Raw genomic sequence first — 18,529 nt, 5'->3', positions numbered from 1 at the left:
CATATACAATAAAGCAATGTCTATCTAAGTCTATGGGTGGAACTCAAAGCACCCAGTGTGCTGGTCCCTTTACCACATGGTCATTGATGTAGTGGTAAAAACAATAAGTGGGTAAACGCTGATCGACCGGTTGCGGTGAAAAAAGTAATGCTCCCTATACTTTCAATGAATTTTTCTGCAAAGTAAACTGCATTTACCCTCCAATAAAATGACTGAAACCTACAGACACAACAGGCTATATGATAAGATGCTTATGGTAATGGGGAAAAAAGGGACAAGAATGTAGCAGCCAGCCTTTTTACGGGGATATTCTAATGGTAAAATCATGAAAAAAGGTTAAGTAGTCCGCATTCCTTTAAATGAAAATCATCCAGTCACAAGTATTCTTGTCTTTTTATTATGTTCATTGTGATGATAGGCCTAAACTCCTAATAAATAGATAATTCATTACTAAAAGTGCCAAGGCTATAATGACCATGCCTCTAATGATTATCAGCCTCTGATAATGGATGGATAGTTCTAGGAATCGGGTATATTGACAATAAATAAAGAGGGGTAGATAGCTGCCCAAACCTAAATTATTTTAGTTCTGTGCTACTGTAACTACATGAGTTACCAATGGTTGCTACATGAGTTAGCAATGGTTGGAACTTGGTACATGATGGGCAGTCACAGACAAGCTCTACACTCCCACCCTACACCCACTTGACATGATGGAACTGTGTCGAGTTGAGTGTGCGTTACCTAACGAGAAGGACTGAGTGATTGAACAACGCTGCAAAGAATGTGCTTTAGCTGAAATCACTGGCATATTTTGAAGACTCGTTTCGCGTGTGGAGAACCTGATAACAGAGGTAATTAGCTAACTGAAGCTAATAGAATTGCACACATTTTTGTTTCATGCTAACTTGGCTAGCCTGACTAGCTAGCTACTGACTACGAGTTGAGTGCACTGGGTTGAATGGACTAGATAAACAATTGTCGGTCTTGCTAATGTTCACTGTTCCTGGCTATATTAGACTGACAATGAATTTGCGCCAGTTTAGGGCTGCGAAGATTACCGTTGGGCCTTTCAACCCTTTCTGGTTGTAGCTAGCTAGCTAATGTAGCTAGATAATGTTAACAAGCTAGCTAGCCACACCACAGATATAACCAAATGTTTCACCGGATGTATAAATCTGAAGCATCCGGATGGCGTTTCCATTCCACACACCACCAAATGATGATGAGAGCAAGCCCAGCGGCCGACAGTGGGAGAAGATGGAGCGAGATGGTTCCCAAAACTCAGGGTCGGCGTATGGGCCGGTCTTAGGGGTCTGGCCTGCCCTACCGTACCTCCTTGCCCGTCCAAATCAAATATTGAAATATTGTTAATTTATTTGACCGAGACGCGCACCGACAGAAATACGCATCCGAGCGAGCGAAACAGCGCCCCTCTGTCTCAGTAAGTGTAGACCATGTATCTGATGCTGCCTGGATCAAAAGAGTATGGCATGACACTATTTCAGGCCATACAGCTTCAGATACATGGGCTACATATAGAGAGGCCCTGTTTCGCTCCCTCTGCGTCGATAATTACCAAGTCTCGGAGTGAAAGAGCAAAATACTGATCTGATGATCCCATATATCCAGTGGAAACGTCATAAAAAACAGCTGTCTGTCCGGAGCTCACTGGCCCAGGAAACTGAGTGCACAGAATAGGCTAGTTGATACAATGTTGCAAGTGAAGCTGTAGCTGCAAGCGAACTTGCAATGATGATTTGATACAACATGCACACAAAAATGTGATGATTGTGGATAGTCATATTAATATAATAGTTCGATAAAAATGTTTACATGCTTTGCAAGAACGATTCCCCTAATAATCCTGTTTACATGGAAACATCTGAAATCAGGCTACCTGATGGCACTCTGATAAATGCAGAAAATTGCCAATCAAAATAAACATTCTACCACAGCAAACATGTTATTTTTGGGAAGCATGTTTGATTCTGAGTTCGGACATATAAAGTTTGCATGTGAAAACTACTTCTAATACACATACATTCAGTTGTTTCAAATTCACGTCACTCACACTAAGAGGGAGGCTTCTCAGTGAGCAAAACCTGGCTGAAAATAAGTCAATATGACTTTTTATGCCTTATTCAGGATGCAAACTGGTTGGAAAAGTATGTTTTTTCAATGTTTTTTTACTGACCAGAATATTGTTTCTTTTCTGACCGCTGTATGTAGCCTACATAAAAAAAAAATGTTTTACCTTTATTTAACTAGGCAAGTCAGTTAAGAACAAATTCTTATTTTCAATGACGGCCTAGTGGGTTAACTGCCTTGTTCAGGAGCAGAACGACAGATTTGTACTTTGTCAGCTCGGGGATTCGAACTTGCAACCTTTCGGTTACTAGTCCAACGCTCTCCAACGCTCTCAAGGTCATAGTTAAGACCTTGTCATAAACTGGTAATAACCCCCTGACTACAGCTTATTACCTACACTTTTTGATAAAGAGTTCCAAAGGGGTTCTTCGGCTGTTCCCATAGAATAACCATTTTTGGTTCCAGGGAGAAACCTTTTGGTTTCCATGTAGAACCTTCTGTGGAAAGGGTCCTATATAGAACCAAAAGGGTTCTCCTATGGGGGCAGCTGAATAACCCTTTTAGGTTCTACCTTTGTAAAAAGTATTGCAGAGGATAAAGTTGGATATTGCAAACATTGTTCATTACATTTCTATTTGTTTCCAAAGTCCCCAATTAAAGTTAATCAGCAACATATTCTTACATTTAAAATAGATCAAGCAATCACAATTTTCCGCACACCTGCATACAGTAATTGTTTCATAATGCATAGAAATACTGTGAGTATATAAAGGCCCATTGTTTTATTTTATTAATGATTAATTAGAGTGGTGTGATGGGGTAGATCCTCATCAGGGAACTCTGAGCACAGAAGGCGATCTAGAGCGCAGTGGCCCTCTTGAAGAGTCATGTGATGGATCAGATCGGCGGTGGAGAGAATCAGCGCATTACAACTTCAGCAATTTGAGATTTTATAAGCAAACTAGAAAGGAGATTCTTGAAGAAACTTTGTAGACTCAGCTGACTAAAACTATTTCCATGGTACTAGTTGAGTTTTGTGGCAGTTATAGCTTAGAGATGTCTTTAAAAAAGAGCAACTTGCTCGTACTTTGCGTCCTTCTCCAACATGACTTAGGGGCACATTTCGGGAATTTCCAGAGGGCCCGCAACACATCAACCTTCTGAGTTTTTTGGCTTTTCATGACACTGTAAGTCTAAAAAATGTTAAATAAAAAGATGATTGGCATCATGTGGGCATGCAGGACACGACATAACGGTAACGCACAGTAAAATATCTTTAACAGTCATAATCTACAGTACTAAAAGTGATAGCAACAGCATGTTTGCTCCTCTGTCCCTTCATATTGAAGTGGTATATTAATTCATTGGTCATCAATCTGAAACATTTTAAGAGGATATCAAATTTAGACAGTTGGATAATGGAAATGTTTAACTCCTCTCTATATGGTGAAGTTTTGCTGAATCCTAATATATGTTGTAATTCAAACAACTTTTTATAAACACACCGCTCCATAATCCTGAGGACATTGTTCCTGTCAGAGGTTTCCCAATTGAGGACAGTTTGGCAGTCTTAAAAAAAGAAAGTTAAATGCAAAAATTCAAGTATGTACACAACCGTTCAAAAGTTTGGGGTCACTTAGAAATGTCCTTGTTTTTGAAAGAAAAGCAAATTTTTTTGTCCATTAAAATAACATAAAAGTGATCAGAAATATAGTGTAGACATTGTTAATGTTGTAAATGACTATTGTAGCAAGAAACAGCAGATTTGTTATGGAATATCAACATAGGCATACAGAGGCCCGTTATCAGCAACCATCACTCATGTGTTCCAATGGCACGTTGGAACAGCATCCCGGAGTCGCCTCTTCACTGTTGACATTGAGACTGGTGTTTTGTATTCTTTAAGTATTAAGTATTCACCCCCCTTGGCATTTTTCCTATTTTGGTCCCTTACAACCTGGAATTAAAATTGATTTTTTGGGGGTTTGTATCATTTGATTTACACATCATGCCTACCACTTTGAAGATGCAAAATCTTTGTCAATCTTTATTACGAAACAAACAAGAAATAAGACAAAAACAAACAGAAAACTTGAGTGTGCATAACTATCCCCCCTCCAAAGTCAATACTTTGTAGAGCCACCTTTTGCAGCAATTACAGCTGCAAGTCTCTTGGGGTATGTCTCTATAAGCTTGGCACATCTAGCCACTTGGATTTTTGCCCATTCTTCAAGGCAAAACTGCTCCAGCTCCTTCAAGTTGGATGGGTTCCGCTGGTGTACAGCAATCTTTCATCTTTGACTAGTCCATTCCAAGACATTTAAATGTTTCCCCTTACAATACTCGAGTGTTGCTTTAGCAGTTTGTCCTACTGGAAGGTGAACCTCCGTCCCAGTCTCAAATCTCTGGAAGACTGAAACAGGTTTCCCTCAAGAATTTCCCTGTATTTAGTGCCATCCATCATTCCTTCAATTCTGACCAGTTTCCCAGTCCCTGCCGATGAAAAACATCCCCACAGCATGATGCTGCCACCACCATACTTTACTGTGGGGATGGTATTCTCGGGGTGATGATCTCAGATTATTACCAATCCCACAAAGTATGACTCCAAACACCATGAAAAGGCTACTCTTCTTGATGTTTTCCTCACAAATAATCCCTGATAGGTATCAGTCTGGTGTTTTCTGTAATGACCTTAGTGATCACTGTTTTACAGCCTGTGTTCGTAATGGCTGTTCAGTGAAACAACCTGTCCTGATTTGTCATAGACACTTCCTAAAAAACTTTAATGAGCAAGCCTTCCTTCATGAACTGGCCTCTGTAAAATGGTATAGAATCAGCTTGATCCCCTCTGTCGATCCCCACCTTCTAAAGCAAACCATGCAATAATCTGAGTCGGCGCTCAGAGCCCAATCAAAACATAAATATATCCGCCATATTATGCAGTCAACAAAATTCATAAATAGCATTATTAATCTTCACTTACCTTTGCTGATCTTCGTCGGAATGCAAATAGTTACTTTTGTTTAGCGCGTTTGGTAAACAAATCCAAAGTCACGAAGCGTGTTCACTAAAAGTAGGCGAAATGTCAAAAAGTTCCGTAACAGTCAGTAGAAACATGTCAAAAGATGTATTGAATCAATCTTTAGGATGTTTTTAACATAATTCTTCAATAATGTTCCAACCTTCAGAAAAGCAAATGGAACGGGAGAAAACTCTCATGTGAACGCGCATGGTCTGGTCGTGGCTGCTGGCAGACCTCTGACTCATTCCCGTCTCATTCGCTCCCACTTCACAGTAGCAGCATCAGACAAAGTTCTAAAGACTGTTGACATCTAGTGGAAGCCTTAGGAATTGCAACATTACCAATATCCCTCTGTATCTTCAATAGGAGCTGAGTTGAAAACCGACCAACCTCAGATTTCCCACTTCCTGGTTGGATTTTTTCTCAGGTTTTTGCCTGCCATATGAGTTCTGTTATACTCACAGACATCATTCAAACTGTTTTAGAAACGCCAGAGTGTTTTCTATCCAAATATACTAATACTATGCATATTCTAGCTTTTATGGCTTTGTATCCGGCCGTTTACTCTGGGCATGCTTTTCATCTGGACGTGAAAATACTGCCCCCTACCCCAAAGAAGTTTTAAGGTTGCTGCCCCTATCATCGCCAAGCCTATCTCAGACCTTTTTAACCTGTCTCTCCTTTCTGGGGAGGTTCCCATTGCTTGGAAGGCAGCCACGGTTCGTCCTTTATTTAAAGGGGGAGATCAAGCTGATCCTATCCTAACTGTTACAGGCCTATTTCTATTTTGCCCTGTTTATCAAAAGTGTTGTAAAAACTTGTCAATAATGAACTGACTGGCTTTCTTGATGTCTATAGTATTCTTTCTGGTATGCAATCTGGTTTCCTCTCAGGTTATGGATGTGTCACTGCAATCTTAAAGGTCCTCAATGATGTCACCATTGCCCTTGATTCTAAGCAATGTTGCGCTGCTATTTTTACTGACTTGGCCAAAGCTTTTGATATGGTAGACCATTCCATTCTTGTGGGCCGGCTAAGGAATATTGGTGTCTCTCAGGGGTCTTTGGCCTGGTTTGCTAACTACCTCTCTCAAAGAGTGCAGTGTATGAAGTCAGAAAATCTGCTTTCTCAGCCACTGCCTGTCACAAAGGGAGTACCCCAAGGCTAAATCGTAGGCCCCACGCTCTTCTCAATTTACATCAACAACATAGCTCAGGCAGTAGGAAGCTCTCTCATCCATTTATATGCAGATGATACAGTCTTATACTCAGCTGGCCCCTCCCCGGATTTTGTGTTAAATGCTCTACAACAAAGCTTTCTTAGTGTCCAACAAGCTTTCTCTGTTCTTAACCTTGTTCTGAACACCTCCAAAACAAAGGTCATGTGGTTTGGTAAGAAGAATGCCCCTCACCCCACAGGTGTGTTTACTACCTCTGAGGGTTTAGAGCTTGAGATAGTCACCTCATAAAAGTATTTGGGAGTATGGCTAGACGGTACACTGTCCTTCTCTCAGCGCATATCAAAGCTGCAGCCTAAAGTTAAATCTAGACTTGGTTTCCTCTATTGTAATCGCTCCTCTTTCACCCCAGCTGCCAAACTAACCCTGATTCAGATGACCATCCTACCCATGCTAGATTACGGAGACATCATTTTTAGATCAGCAGGGAGGGGTGCTCTTGAGCGGCTAGATGTTCTTTACCATTTGCCACCAATGCTCCTTATAGGACACATCACTGCACTCTATACTCCTCTGTAAAATGGTAATCTCTGTTTACCCGTCGCAAGACCCACTGGTTGATGCTTATTCATAAAACCGTCTTAGGCCTCAATCCCCCCTATCTGAGATATCTACTGCAGCCCTCATTCAGACTCAATCATGGACAATTACTGACAGTTGTGGCTGCTTTGCGTGATGTATTGTTGTCTCTAGCTTCTTGCCCTTTGTGCTGTTGTCTGTGCCCAATAATGTTTGTACCATGTTTTGTGCTGCTACCATGTTGTTGTCATGTTGTGTTGCTACCATGCTGTGTTGCTGCTTTGCTATGTTGTTGTCTTAGGTCTCTCTTTGTGTAGTGTTGTTTCTCTTGTCGTGATGTGTGTTTTGTCCTATATTTATGTTTTATTCTTTTTATTTTTTTAATCCCAGCCCCCATCCTCGCAGGAGGTATTTTGCCTTTTGGTAGGCCGTCATTGTAAATAAGAATTTGTTCTTAACTGACTTGCCTAGTTAAATAAAGGTTCATTAAAAAATAAAATAAAACATGAAATCCAAATATAAATCCATTTAAATTACAGATTGTAATGCAACAAAATTGGAAAAACACCAAGGGTGATGAATACTTTTGCAAGGCAACGTATATCTGAAGTAAAATGATAAAAATTGAAAAGTTAAAGTGAAACTATGGAGAGAGCACTAGCCTCTGCCATATGGACAAATTGATACACTGTGATCCATTGGCAGCTAAAGAAATGAGAGCATATTACTCAGAGATAGCCTATAGGCCAATGCAGCCGTAGGCCTATAAATTAGATCGTCAACTAATTAAAATATATAGGCCTAAAGCCGACAAGTAAAAACAGTAGAAAATATCCTGATGAAAATGTGGGTCTTAAAATTACATGAATCTCTCTACTCCACCTGTCTGCCTCCCTTTCTATCTGTTTTGACTTGAGCTATTGCTAGTGAAGTGCAACATTTAGTACGTTTGCATGTACACTAATAATTCGATATTAAACGGATTATAGCAGTAAACAGATTATGCAATAGTCATGGAAACTACTTACTCTGCTTATCTTAATCAGCGTAAGGTCAAAATGGAAGTAATTAATTATACACTGATTAACTCACCTGGTTTTCTGAGCTATCTTTCTAATTATTAGGACATGTAAACACCTTAATCGGTGTTCCAGCAGTGTATTTGTTCTGTGCATGTGCTAGCCCCGGCCGAGCAGCACAGTTGTCATACGACGAGATAAAGATGTCTTTTACTGGTTGAAATCTGGTCGGGACATCATATAACCAGATCACAACCAGATAAAGACGTCTTCTTTATAAAGTCTTTTCGACGTAATGTAAAATAAGTCTAATTTTGGTTGATATCTGGTTTTTGGTTGGAATCTGGTTAAACTACTGACCAGTTATCTAAATGCTTCTCAATTAATAGAAACCAATCTTTATAAACATGTGCATAGTGTTTGTGGGCCATGCACCCATTGCATTATAAGACACTAACAATTACAATTATACAAATTTGAGTAATGTTCTTTTTCAGCAGGGTTTGCGTGTTTCGGGGGGGTTTGGGCTTCATGCGGGCCGAGCTCTTCCCGAATCTGGCAGAATCATATTCCACTTCAGCTTATCCAGCCCGCCCTTACAAAAAAAAGATTGCAGTGAGAGTGCAGTATAACTGCAATATGCTGCAAATACTGCGTCCAAAATACCACACTATGCAGTGTAACTGCAGTTACAGTGCAGTATAACTAATTCTGCAATTACTGCATCCAAAATACCACAGTTTACTGCAGTTACTGCAAGTATTTATTTTTTGACCCCGCCTCCTGTGTACCGGAGGCCTCCTTACTAGCTTGCTATCTGGATAGTTAGCACACAGTGTCACCCCCACCTGCTGTGTACCGGAGTCCTTCTTACCAGCTAACGTAAACTCACCCCATTCCGTACAAATGTGCGCAACTGCGACATTCAAACGAGGCTACAAAGAAAACTAATGGGACTGTAGCGACTGTGTTGACTTCAAAATCTGGGGTGTGAACTACGTTTCTATTCAAGCGTTGATCGACATGGTAATGGCTCTATAGTATTGGAGAAAAGTTGAAAAAACGGACCCTCCGTTACATCATGACGTGTCATGTCGTAACGTACAGCACGCATAAAGCAACTATTTCTGTCTTACAATCTCTCTCCACCAGGTGTAGCACTTCTCTCATTGTTTAAAAACAAGAAATGGACAGTGACGGGGGTAAGGGAGGGATACCTAGTCATTTTTTGCGTCATCACTGCATGCGATCATGAGCCGCTGTTTACTTCTGAAGATCACTTTAGCACCGCCCTAAAAACCCGATTCAAATTCGACACAAACCTTCAAATAGGTATGTAAATGACACATTATATAAACTCTTTATAGTGTTTTATTTATATTTTAGAGGCGATAAGGTGATAAGTTAGACAGATCGAGTGAAAAAAAGTTTTCCCACACGACATCTGTCCTTCTCGCTATCACGCATTCGTTTCGCTTCCCCACCCGCCATTTTTAAAAAGACCCGACGGAGCTCATTGCCTTGTTGAATTATGCAGAAACGGGCCGCGTGGAGCTCATGTTATTGATTTTGTTGGAAAGGGGAGAAATTGTGCTTTACAATGGTATTGACATTACAGTTGATCTGGAAGTATTACGTTTTGGGGGGCTAAAATAAGGTCAATTGTACGGACCAAGGCGATGTACAAAAGTGAGTGAGTTTACGTTAGCGGGAGGCAGGGGGCGATACCAGTGTCCTTCACTTCCGCCGGCAGAACACCTACCCTGACCATATTGAACAGAACTGCGGGAAATCGGCGGGTGCAAAGGACACTGCCTACCGGTCATCCCCACTTCCCGCTAGCTACAGCGGTACACAGCAGGCGGGAGGTGGGGACGACACTGTGTGCTAACTAACTAGCTAGCTTGCTAGTTAGCTACACTGTGTGCTCGCTAACTTGGTAGTTAGCGAGAACACGGTGTCGTTCCCGCATGCTGTGTACCGCAGTCTTCCTAGGACTAGCTAGCACACAATGTCCTTTGCTCCCGCCGGCCGAACACCTGCCCTCGCCGTCGTTAACAAAACTGCAGGAAAACAATGCCCGACAGAAGGGGACGAAGCACACTGTCTACCGTTGTCACCTCTCACCTCTTTTTCTTCTGTGGGGTTTATTGGCGGATGGCAACCAACGGGAACCTACTGTACTGGAGCGTACCTACCTCTCGACCTGTCCTAGGTTAAAAATGGACCAGTAGAAGTATAAAGAGGGGTTCCTGCAGATGCAGGAATGCCAACATGCAGGAACACCCCGAATTGCGGGCCGCAATTGCACCCTTCTCCATTGAAGTTTAAATTTAAAATGGTGTTAGAACCTAATTTTCAGATTAAATAACTCATGGACACTACAGAAGCTTAACCAAGTTGAATTGTTCCCAAAGAGTCGTTACAGCTGTAATTCAGACAAATGACATTTCACACAAGCACTGATATTTAACCCTTTCTCCTAGGCTGAGTCTCTTCTTCCACAAATTAACAGCCAATGTATCTCTGTTGCTAGACAGAACCTTAGTGATATCTGTTCTTCCTCACTTCATCTGACCTGACCTCTACCCCAAAGTGCTCACTCCTCCCCAACTCAAGGCTGTCATGGTGATTGGTACCAGACTGTGTCTCTTCTCCTCCCAGAGGATCCCTCCCAGAGGATCACTGATGGCTAACAGTAACATATCCTGACATATACATTACCCTCTCTCCCTCAGTGACATTGTTAGATTCTAAGATCTCCACCCGTCTCCCCTTATCAATGCCTGCCGCATGTAATCGCTTCCCTGCACTCAAAACATTCCAAGCTTAGTTGCACACACTATATACCTTCCTCCTATAACCCTTCTGGTGTACACCCTCTAAACCTTAGCACTCCATCAGTGACATGAATAAGTATATTTCACATTCTCAAAACCCAACAAGGGTAGGGGTTCAGGTTATGGTTTAGGGTAGGGAGTTTAGGGATCCCCAGATAGCACTAACTGTAAATGCTAGCTAGCTAACAGGATTTTATTCTTCTTTATTCTTTAGGCACAATGGATCAGGACTGCATTGTCTCTGGTGCCCCTGCTGGCCCGGTGGTCCAAGTATGCTTCCCCAGTGTGCGTGCAGCGGTTTTGGACAGCCTGAATCGACAGCGGGAGGAGGGCCGGCTCTGTGACCTCTCCATCCAGGTGCAGGGACAGGTGTTCAGGGCCCACCGCTGTGTGCTGGCTGCCTCCTCGCCATACTTTCACGATCAGGTTTGTCTGTCTGTGTGCATATGAGTGTGTGTACTAGTAGTCTCTCTCGGGTTGCCTCCGCCAATGTACCAATCTTCCGGCTTACACCTCTGTACGTAAACAACATCAGTTTAGCATAGAGGAAAAGGCGGAGTTAGCCTATGTGACTGGCCTATGACTATCTGAAGAGGACCCTCCCCTGAATTTTTTTCACCCCTTTTCGAAGTTACCAAGAGAGTCCGTTATTGATCCCAAACATAGGCTAGTCACTGCTGTTGCCTAGGTCTGGGTTTCCGTGACTAGTGTATTAGAGAGAGACACCTGTCTGTGCCTGTCTCTACACAATAGTAGTTTGTGTCTTTGCTCTGTCATGTGCATTGTTGTCTGGAAAAATAGCTGTGAAATCCTAGTTTTTTTTTCATCACTTTCACCAGGTGTTGCTGAAGAATGTGACGACAGTGTCTCTGCCCTCTGTCATGGACTCTGTGGCCTTTGAGAGTGTCCTGAGTTCGGCCTACACCGGCCGACTGAGCATAGTGTGTGATGACATTGTCAACTATGTAACGGTAGCCAGCTTTCTCCAGATGTGGCATATTGTTGACAAATGCACAGAGATCCTGAAGAGACCTCGACCCCCAACAGAATGCAACCTTGTGGATGTTCCAGCTGCCACACGCCACGGTGCCTCCTCAAGGCAGCAGTCCCCAAGCAGCACCGACTGCCTATACATGGAGAGAGAGGGGAAAGAGAAGGAGAAGAGGACCTGCGGCCAGGTGCAGAATGCTCTGCCGCCATTGGCCACGTGGAGGAGGCCCCATCAGTTCCCCAGGTGGGGCCACCCCAGGTCCTCACCCCAGCCAGCCTTGTCCATGCCTGTCCAGCACCTAGCTGACTCACAGCGGGACTCCCACCCTGCTGGGGAGAGTGACTACTCCAGCTGTGAGGAGGTGTGGATGTCCAACCACAGCAAAGCCAGCTTCCTAAGCCATCATGATGGGAGAGGACTGGACCATAGCCACACCAGGCACGGGGGGTTTCCTGGTGAGGCATTGAGACTGAGAGCTAGACTGAGACAGAGGGCAGCACCACCAAGTGCTGAGAAACTGCATGGCAGGGATAGAGGAAGTGGAGAGGGCTATGGGGAAGATCCTCAGGAGAAGAAGGGGACTGAAAGAGTGATTGAAGCAAGTGAAGGAATGGGAGAAGAATTGGAAGAGGAGAAGAGGGAGGGTCCTGAGCTAAGAGGACACTCTGGTAAGTAGTCCTAGAATGTGAAATGTAAACAGGACTTGGACATTGATATGTGTTTATAAAGTGTTTATATGTGTTTATATATTTTTTTTAATATACAGTGTGTGTGTATATATATATATATATATATATATATATATACAGTTGAAGTTGGAAGTTTACATCTTAGCCAAATACATTCAAACTCAGTTTTTCACAATTCCTGACATTTAATCCTAGTAAAAATTCCCTGTTTTAGGTCAGTTAGGATCCCCGCTTTATTTTAAGAATGTGAAATGTCAGAATAATAGTAGAGAGAATGATTTATTTCAGGTTTTATTTCTTTCATCACATTCCCAGTGGGTCAGAAGTTTACATACACTCAATTAGTATTTGGGAGCATTGCCTTTAAATTGTTTAACTTGGGTCAAACGTTTCAGGTAGCCTTCCACAAGCTTCCCACAATAAGTTGGGGAAGCTTGACAGAGCTGGTGTAACTGAGTCAGGTTTGTAGGCCTCCTTGCTCGCACACGCTTTTTCAGTTCTGCCCACAAATTTTCTATAGGCTTGAGGTCTGGGCTTTGTGATGGCCACTCCAATACCTTGACTGTGTTGTCCTTAAGCCATTTTGCCACAACTTTGGAAGTATGCTTGGGGTCATTGTACATTTGGAAGACCCATTTGTGATAAAGCTTTAACTTCCTGACTGATGTCTTGAGATGTTGCTTCAATATATCCACATGAAGTGCACCAGTCCTTCCTGCTGAAAAGCACCCCCACAACATGATGCTGCCACCCCCGTTCTTCACGGTTCGGATGGTGTTCTTCGGCTTGCAAGCCTCCCCTTTTTCCTCCAAACATAATGATGGTCATTATGGCCAAACAGTTCTATTTTTGTTTCATCAGACCAGAGGAAATTTCTCCAAAAAGTACGATCTTTGTCCCCATGTGCCTTTCAGGTTATGTCGATATAGGACTTGTTTTACTGTGGATATAGATACTTTTGTACCTGTTTCCTCCAGCATCTTCACAAGGTCCTTTGCTGTTGTTCTGGGATTGATTTCTACTTTTCGCACCAAAGTACGTTCATCTCTAGGAGACAGAACGCATCTCCTTCCTGAGCAGTATGACGGCTGCGTGGTCCCATGGTGTTTAAACTTGCGTACTATTGTTTGTACAGATGAACGTGGTACCTTCAGGCGTTTGGAAATTGCTCCCAAGGATAAACCAGACTTGTGGAGGTCTACAATTTTTTTTCTGAGTTCTTGGCTGATTTCATAAACTTCTAAAGCCATGACATAATTTTCTGGAATTTTCAAAGCTGTTTAAAGTCACAGTCAACTTAGTGTATGTAAACTTCTGACCCACTAGAATTGTGGTACAGTGAATTATAAGTGAAATAATCTGTCTGTAAACAATTGTTGGAAAAATGACTTGTGTCATGCACAAAGTAGATGTCCTAACCGACTTGTCAAAGCTACAGTTTGTTAACAAGAAATTTGTGGAGTGGTTGAAAAACAAATTTTAATGACTCCAACCTAAGTGTATGTAAACTTCCGACTTCAAATGTATATGGTCAGTTAGAAATGTCCTTGTTTTTGAAAGAAAAGCACATTTTCTGTCCATTAAAATAACATCAAATTGATCAGAAATAACGTGTAGACGCTGTTAATGTTGTAAATTAGTATTGGCAGATTGGCAGAAATGGCAGATTTTTATATGGAATACCTACATAGGCGTAAAGAGGACCATTATCAGCAACCATCACTCCTGTGTTCCAATAGCACGTTGTGTTAGCTAATAAGTTTAGCATTTTAAAAGGCAGAGTTGCAATGAAAAAGCCATATCTCAGAATGGCCAATAAAAATCAAAGATTAAGATGGGAAAAAGAACACAGGCACTGGACAGAGAAACTCTGCCTAGAAGGTCAGCATCCTGGAGTCACCTCTTCACTGTTGATGTTGACATTTGTGTTTTGCGGGTACTATTTAATGAAGATGCCAGTTGAGGACTTGTGAAGCTTCTATTTCTCAAACTAGACACTCTATTGTACTTGTCCTCTTGCTCAGTTGTGCACCGGGGCCTCCCACACCTCTTTCTATTCTGGTTAGAGCCAGTTTGTGCTGTTCTGTGAAGGGAGTAGTACACAGAGTTGTACGAGATCTTCAGTTTCTTGGCAATTTCTCGCATGGAATAGCCTTCATTTCTCAGAACAAGAATAGACTGACGAGTTTCAGAAGAATGTTATTTGTTTCTGGCCATTTTGAGCTTGTAATCGAACCCACAAATGCTGATGCTCCAGATACTGAACTAGTCTAAAGAAGGCCAGTTTTAATGCTTCTTTAATCAGAACAACAGTTTTCAGCTGTTCTAACATAATTGCAAAAGGGTTTTCAAACGATCAATTCGTCTTTTAAAATGATAAATTTGGATTAGCTAACACATTGTGCCATTGGAACACAGGAGTGAAAGGATTTCTGATAATGGGACTCTGTAGATATTCCATAAAAAATCTGCCGTTTCCAGCTACAATAGTCATTTACAACATTAACAATGTCTACACTGTATTTCTGATCAAAATGATGTTATTTTATTGGGCAATTTTTAAAATTTTCTTTCAAAAACAAGGAAATTTTCTAAGTGACCCCAAACTTTTGAATGGTAGTGTATATATATATTCTTTATAAGTTATATTCTTCAATAATCATTGGGTACATATCATTCATTTATAAGTCATTCATTTATAAGATGTACCCCATCAGAAGCCAAAATATAACCTTGTTTTACAAAGTAATGTAAACAAACACTATATAGCCTCCAAACATGGTTACAACTATATTTTTGATATCATGGATGGTCAGTCTTTGCATCTGTATCTCTGTGTATGTTTTTGAGAGTGGCTACATTTATCTAGCCCCTGCAGCTCTCTTGGCTTTTTACCAAAACCGGGGGCGGGGATTCGCATTGTTATTGTTTCAACTGCTGATTGTCCCTTTAAACATTTGTCTCATATTTATGAGAGGATAAGCACTTACACCTCCCAGTGCCTTAAATACACTACCTTTATATATTTCTCTATGTCCATTGTACATCACTCTGTTTGTATTTCTCCAGTAGACTTCCACTCTAGTGTACACCAAGGTGAGGAGGGAGGACAGCCAGAGGGGAGAAAGAGCTCAGGGGAGCTGCAGAAGAAAGAGGAGAGACAGTTGGGGAGAAGTTCAGCCCTGACTTCTCCCCGTGCTGGGGAACCAGATGAGGTGATTCCTGGAACCTCCTGCTCAGCTTCTACACCCTCTACCCAAAAGCAGTGGCAGGCGAGTCCCTGGTCTCAGCAAGTAGCTAGGCCGCAAGCTGGAGAGGAAGACTACAGAAGAGAAGACGACGAAGACGATGACGTGGGGGAAGGGGACTTTGGCCGATTTGCGGATGGTGCCTTTGGAAGGGAAACCTATGATGAGATTGAGGATGGCACCGGACAAGTTTCTCAGAGACCCTTAGTACCTACCTCTCCTGATGACAATGACTTTATCCTGGGGGCCCCAGAGTTGAACTGGCCCAATGGGGCAAACATGACCCATGGTGGTGGTACCCCAACATCCACCTCCAGCTGCCACCTGTCCCCATCTCCTGCTCCGTTCCCCCCTTCCTCCTCACCCCCCATCCCATCTTCCTCCTCTTCCATCTCCCTTGCCGGGGCCCCTTACACAGGAAAAGTGCACTTCTGCCACTGTGGGAAGGCCTACACCCTGAAGAGTATGCGTGACCGCCACGTCAAGATGCAGCATCTCAACCTGCGGCCCTTCGCCTGCCCCGTGTGCGCCAAGAGCTTCAAGATGAAGCACCACCTGACCAAGCACCTGAAGACCCACGGCGGGCTGCGGCCCTACGAGTGTGGCCTGTGTGGGAAGAAGGTCATCTGGAGGGATAGTTTCCTGCGCCACCAGGCACGCTGTGAGAGACTGGCCGCCAGCTATGATGGAGCCGCTGCCAGTAGTAACACCACAGCGGCTGCTGACATGGACGATGGTTATGCCTACGGGTTCAAGGAGGGGGAGGTATTTTTTTCACAGGGCGGTCAGGTGAAAGTGGAGCAGGCAGACTGTCAGGGGGAGGCGGAGTCTGGGATGAGTGCGTTGTTAGCGGGTGGGGTTGGGGCTGAATTAGGCTCTCAGTCAAGGACTGTGGTTAGTCACAGTTTTAAGGAGGAAGCCAGCAACAGGTTTAGCTGAAGCTAAAGGAAGGAGGATGGTGAAATATTGTGGAATATAGGGCCCGCAGCACTTGAAAGTGGTATTAGATAGGGTGATAATTATGTTCATAATGGTCCATGTGTAAACCATTAAAACTCAGATCAATGTTGATACACCTGTTTGAACAACTATTCTATGAGGGAGATTTCTGCTTTATTATTTATTTAAAGGACTATCCCATCATGTCATTGATATCTCGAAAGAGGGAACAAACATGTAATTTGCTCGATGTGAATCATGTGGTTTTAAAAGTTTGTTTCGTGTGATGTTAGCACCAGTGAGTGTGTATATTTTGTATATGATTTTGTATACGAGATCTTCAGTTTCTTGCCAATTTCTCGCATGGAATTGCCTTCATTGCTCAGAACAAGAATAGACTGACGAGTTTCAGTAGAAAGTGCTTTGTTTCTGGCCATTTTGAGCCTGTAATCGAACCCACAAATTATGATGCTCCAGATTCTCAACTAGTCCAAAGAAGGCCAGTTTTATTGCTTCTTTAATCAGAACAACAGTTTTCAGCTGTGCTAACATAATTGCAAAAGGGTTTTCTAATGATTAATTAGCCTTTTAAAATGATAAACTTGGATTAGCTAACACAACATGCCATTGAAACACTGGAGTGATGGTTGCTGATAATGGGCCTCTGTAGATATTCCATAAAAAATCAGCCGTTTCCAGCTACAATAGTCATTTACAACATTAACAATATCTACACTGCATTTCTGATCAATTTGATGTTGTGTTAATGGACAAAAATGTTGCTTTTCTTTCAAAAACAAGGACATTTCTAAGTGACCCCAAACTTTTGATCGGTAGTGTATGTATACAGTACCAGTCAAGATTTTAGAGACACCTACTCATTCAAGGGGTTTTCTTTATTTTTACTATTTTCTACATTGTAGAATAATAGTGAAGACATCAAAACTATGAAATAACACATATGGAATCCTGTAGTAACCAAAAAGTGTTAAACAAATATATTTACAATTTTAGATTCTTCAAAGTAGCCACCCTTTGCCTTGATGACAGCTTTACACACTCTTGACATTCTCTCAACCAGCTTCACCTGGAATGCAGTCTTGAAGGAGGTCCGAAATATGCTGAGCACTTGTTGGCTGCTTTTCCTTCAATCTGCGGTCCAACTCATCCCAAACCATCTTAAGTGGGTGGAGGTCAGGTGATTGTTGAGGCCAGGTAATCTGATGCAGCACTCCATCACTCTCCTTCTTGGGCAAATAGCCCTTACAGAGCCTGAAGGTGTGTTGGGTCATTGTTCTGTTGAAAAACAAATGATAGTCCCACTAAGCGCAAACCAGATTGGATGGCGTATTGCTGCAGAATTCTGTGGTAGACATGCTGGTTAAGAGTGCCTTGAATTCGAAATAAATCACAGACAGTGTCACCAGCAAAGCACCCCCACACCATCACAGCTCCTCCTCCATGCTTTACGGTTTGAACCACACTTGCGGAGATCATCCGTTCACCTACTCTGCGTCTCGCAAAGACACAGCGGTTGGAACCAAAAATCTCACATTTGGACTCATCAGACCAAGGGACAGATTTCCAGTTTGGCCCAAGCAAGTCTCTTCTTATTATTGGTGTCCTTTAGTAGTGATTTCTTTGCAGCAATTCGACCATGGAGGTCTCATTCACCAGTCTCCTCTGAACAGTTGATGTTGAGATGTGTCTTTTACTGGAATTTCTGAGGCTGCTAAGTCTGATGAACTCTTTGTCTTCCTTCCCTGTGGCGGTCCTCATGAGAGCCATTTTCATCATAGTGCTTGATGGTTTTTGCGACTGCACTTGAAGAAACTTTCAAAGTTCTTGAAATTTTCCGGATTGACTGACCTTCATGTCTCTAAGTAATGAAGGACTGTCGTTTCTCTTTGCTTATTTGGGCTGTTCTTGCC

The 18,529-nt window shown here is 42.4% G+C and overlaps 1 protein-coding gene across 2 annotated transcripts; it reads left to right on the top strand.

The window, feature by feature from the left end:
- Positions 1-379: 379 nt before the first annotated feature.
- On the top strand, positions 380-17,292 carry LOC139554490 (zinc finger and BTB domain-containing protein 22-like). 2 transcript variants are annotated; one of them, XM_071367311.1, is made up of 4 exons: positions 380-854; positions 10,946-11,157; positions 11,571-12,390; positions 15,484-17,292. In XM_071367311.1, exons 2-4 carry the CDS (start codon positions 10,951-10,953, stop codon positions 16,596-16,598), a joined length of 2,142 nt encoding a protein of 713 aa, XP_071223412.1. In that variant the 5' UTR covers positions 380-854; positions 10,946-10,950; the 3' UTR covers positions 16,599-17,292. The 2 variants fall into 2 exon arrangements, with proteins under 2 accessions (XP_071223412.1, XP_071223411.1); XM_071367310.1 differs by having other exon boundaries at positions 381-854; positions 15,481-17,292.
- The last annotated feature ends 1,237 nt before the right edge of the window (positions 17,293-18,529 follow it).

The sequence above is a fragment of the Salvelinus alpinus genome, chromosome 26, assembly GCF_045679555.1.
Source record: "Salvelinus alpinus chromosome 26, SLU_Salpinus.1, whole genome shotgun sequence".
NCBI classification, from domain to species: domain Eukaryota; kingdom Metazoa; phylum Chordata; class Actinopteri; order Salmoniformes; family Salmonidae; genus Salvelinus; species Salvelinus alpinus.
Note: the sequence above shows the minus strand (reverse complement) of the source record. Positions and strands in the feature narration are given on the sequence as shown.